Source organism: Gymnoscopelus microlampas, assembly GCF_963454915.1.
Source record: "Gymnoscopelus microlampas genome assembly, chromosome: 12".
Taxonomy (NCBI): Eukaryota; Metazoa; Chordata; class Actinopteri; order Myctophiformes; family Myctophidae; genus Gymnoscopelus; species Gymnoscopelus microlampas.
Window position 1 is genome coordinate 2,668,940 of NC_139949.1, and position 3,452 is coordinate 2,672,391.

The following is a 3,452-nucleotide window of genomic DNA, read 5'->3' on the forward strand; positions in this document are numbered from 1 at the left end:
TGCCTAAACCTAACCTTATTCCTAACATTAACCTCAGTAAAACTATGCCTAAACCTAACCTTATTCCTAAACGTAACCTCAGTAAAACTATGCCTAAACCTAACCTTATTCCTAAACGTAACCTCAGTAAAACTATGCCTAAACCTAACCTTATTCCTAAACGTAACCTCAGTAAACTATGCCTAAACCTAACCTTATTCCTAAACGTAACCTCAGTAAAACCATGCCTAACCCAAACTTATTCCTAACCTAAATGAATACAAGAAAACAAGAACCGCTGGGAGTAGTCCGCGGAAAAAAAGATGGGGGCGAGTGTGTGGGCGAGCGTTCTGGTTTCCAATGTTCTCACCAATGAGAGGTTTGTGAGCCAGGAGGTCGACGCTGTGGGCCTCGGCGGAGCAGCTGAACGAGCAGCTGAAGTCATACTCCACCTGCACCGGCTGCCCTCCACCCCCAGGGGGCGGTAGCACATCCTGCTGTTTCCTGGGTGAGTCTCCCAGCACCGTGTCGTTAAACTCCACCCGAACGAAGCTCTGCAACGTGTCCGCTTTGCTGCTCCTCTGTGGAACAAATGACAACACAACGTTATTTATTTAACAATACTTCAGTCAGGAACACTCACGTCAATGGAGATTTAACCATTTATTGCAACAAATGGTTGCTAAATTATCTGCTAAATGGAGCCTATTTTGCAGCCATTTCAAATCCGCCATCTTTCTAAATACGGAAACCCTAGAAACATACCCTACTGTATCATTCATTTTAAAATAAATAAATATAATCATTTAAAAAACGCATATCATGGCATATCAACATTGATGATTTATGACAATGTTTATTAAGGTAATAAAATCAAGTCTAAAGTTCGGCCAAAAACTCATACGCTTGAATAGAGGACACCAATAGGCTCTATGCACAGCAGCCATATTATCACTTCCTTCACAGGTGTTACCAATGATACTAATGAAGGCTCTGTTCCATTTAGTGTAGCACAGTGGTTTCCACGACCCCCATAACTCCACACCAGCTGACACCAGCATGGTGAAAGAGCGAGCCTCAATCAGTGGTGTAAAGTAACTAAGTACATTTACTCAAGTACTGTACGTAAGTAAAACATTTGAGGTATTTTTACTTTACTGGAGTATTTCCAATTGTCTATACTTTTACTTCTACTCCACTACATCTCAGAGGCAAATATTGTACTCTTACTCCACTACACTTATTTGAAAACTTCAGTTACTAGTTACTTTGCAGATATACATTACTACATTATGAAACATACATTAAGCACTTTAGCCCTATTTTATAACTGGCTATTTGAAAATAGCCGATCTACAAGCTTGTACACACGTTGTGAGCTTGTAGATCAGCTATTTTCCAAACATTTCAGCACTTTTACTTTTGGTACTCTAAGTACATTTTGATACCAATACTTTTGTACTTTTACTCAAGTGCATTTTAATTCCGGACTTTTACTTGTAACAGAGTACTTTTACATTGCAGTATACTGTATTGATACTTTTATTTAAGTAAAACATTTGAGTACTTTCTCCACCACTGGCTTCAATTTACAATGCCGGATGCTATAGCCAGTTGGGCAGCAGCTGTGACTTGAGTCTCACACCACCAACCACACACTGTATGTGTTTACATGCTGTGAACGTGAGAGAAACTGTAGTGTCTTAACCCCATTGAGACCTGAAGAAGCATCTGTGTCACATTTTCATTTGAGCTAAAAAGCATTATTTCACACTTTGGCTATTCAAAAATAGCAGATATACAAGCTCATAGCGCGGCACCGAGTGCCGCGCTACGAGCTTGTAGATCTGCTATTTTTGAAAACACGTGAAAATGTGTGCAAATCTTTGAATATGTATTTTTAAAGCGAACATTTTTAACTATATTCTTTGCATCTGGGGGTCCCTGGAACAACATATGTTGAGATGGGGGTTGGCGGCCAAATACATATCATTTTGGGGGTCCTTGACATGAAAACGTTTGAGAACCATACGTTTTTTTTTCAGAATACTGTTGGGATTTAGAAGACATTTTGTAGAATCAGCCTCAGGTCTTAATGGGTAATCTGCTGGGAGTATATAAAACACATGTCCAAGGACCCTCTCAGGGTTTCAAGGGGGGGTTCCAACTGGACCCTTACAGGTCTGTAACTCTGAGAGTGTACACATGGAACCAAATGGACCCTTACAGGTCTGTAACTCTGAGAGTATACACATGGAACCAAATGGACCCTTACAGGTCTGTAACTCTGAGAGGGTACACATGGAACCAAATGGACCCTTACAGGTCTGTAACTCTGAGAGGGTACACATGGAACCAAATGGACCCTTACAGGTCTGTAACTCTGAGAGGGTACACATGGAACCAAATGGACCCGTTCCATTCGTACACTCTCAGGGTTATGGGGGGGATTTAAACAAAACTGTATTTAAATAGTACATAAAACACCAGTGGTGTAAAGTAACTAAGAACATTTACTCAAGTACTGTACTTACTTAAGTACGATTTTGAGGTATTTTTTACTTACTGGAGTATTTCAAGTTTTCAGTACTTTTACTTCTACTCCACTACATCTCAGAGGCAAGTATTGTACTTTTACTCCACTACAATTATTTGAATACTTTACTAGTTACTTTGCAGATACAAATGATTACATTATAAAACATACATTAACCAGTTGAACCCTATTTTATACCCAGGCTATTTGAAAATAGCAGATCTACAAGCTCACATAAATTTAGTACATTTTGAATTCCGGACTTTTACTTGGTTTCCGAGGCTAGTAACAGAGTAGCCTACTTCTACAGTACATTGCAGTATTGATACTTTTACTTAAGTAAAAACATTTTAGTACTTTTTCCACCACCACGCACACACACACACACACACACACACACACACACACACACACACACACACACAGAGAGAGAGAGAGAGAGAGAGAGAGAGAGAGAGAGAGAGAGAGAGAGAGAGAGACACAGACACACACACACACACACACACACACACACACACACACACACACACACACACACACACACACACACACACACACACACACACACACAGAGAGAGAGAGAGAGACACAGAGAGAGAGAGAGAGAGAGAGTAAAGTAAGTAAGTAAAGTAAAAACATACCAGGTTGTTTGCTCGTATGATGGTGATTTTCACCTCAACACTCTGCTCTGATGTGCTTAATGTTGAATCCATGTTCACACCACACACACACACACACACACACACACACACACACACACACACACACACACGCGCGCGTTTTTTCAAATAAGCTTTGATCTTTTCTTTGCGTCGCTCGCTGTTGTTGCATCCAAACATGAGGCATGCGCGTCCCGTTCCCATGGCAACCCTACTGGCCTGCCCCGGAAATGTAGCTCGAGAATAGCAGAGCAGCTCTCTCATTGGCTGCTTTGGTT

At 40.8% G+C, this 3,452-nt stretch overlaps 1 protein-coding gene across 1 annotated transcript in view; it reads right to left on the reverse strand.

The window, feature by feature from the left end:
- The window catches only part of cfap70 (cilia and flagella associated protein 70), a 19,986-nt gene extending 16,750 nt beyond the window's left edge, over nt 1-3,236 (reverse strand). Inside the window, exons 1-2 of the mRNA XM_084073585.1 lie at nt 3,157-3,236; nt 350-560 (exon numbers count right to left, since the gene is read on the reverse strand). Coding sequence (XP_083929711.1) covers nt 350-560; nt 3,157-3,228 — 283 coding nt within the window. The 5' untranslated portion in view covers nt 3,229-3,236. The remainder of the gene's footprint in view (nt 1-349; nt 561-3,156) is intronic.
- Nucleotides 3,237-3,452: the final 216 nt, after the last annotated feature.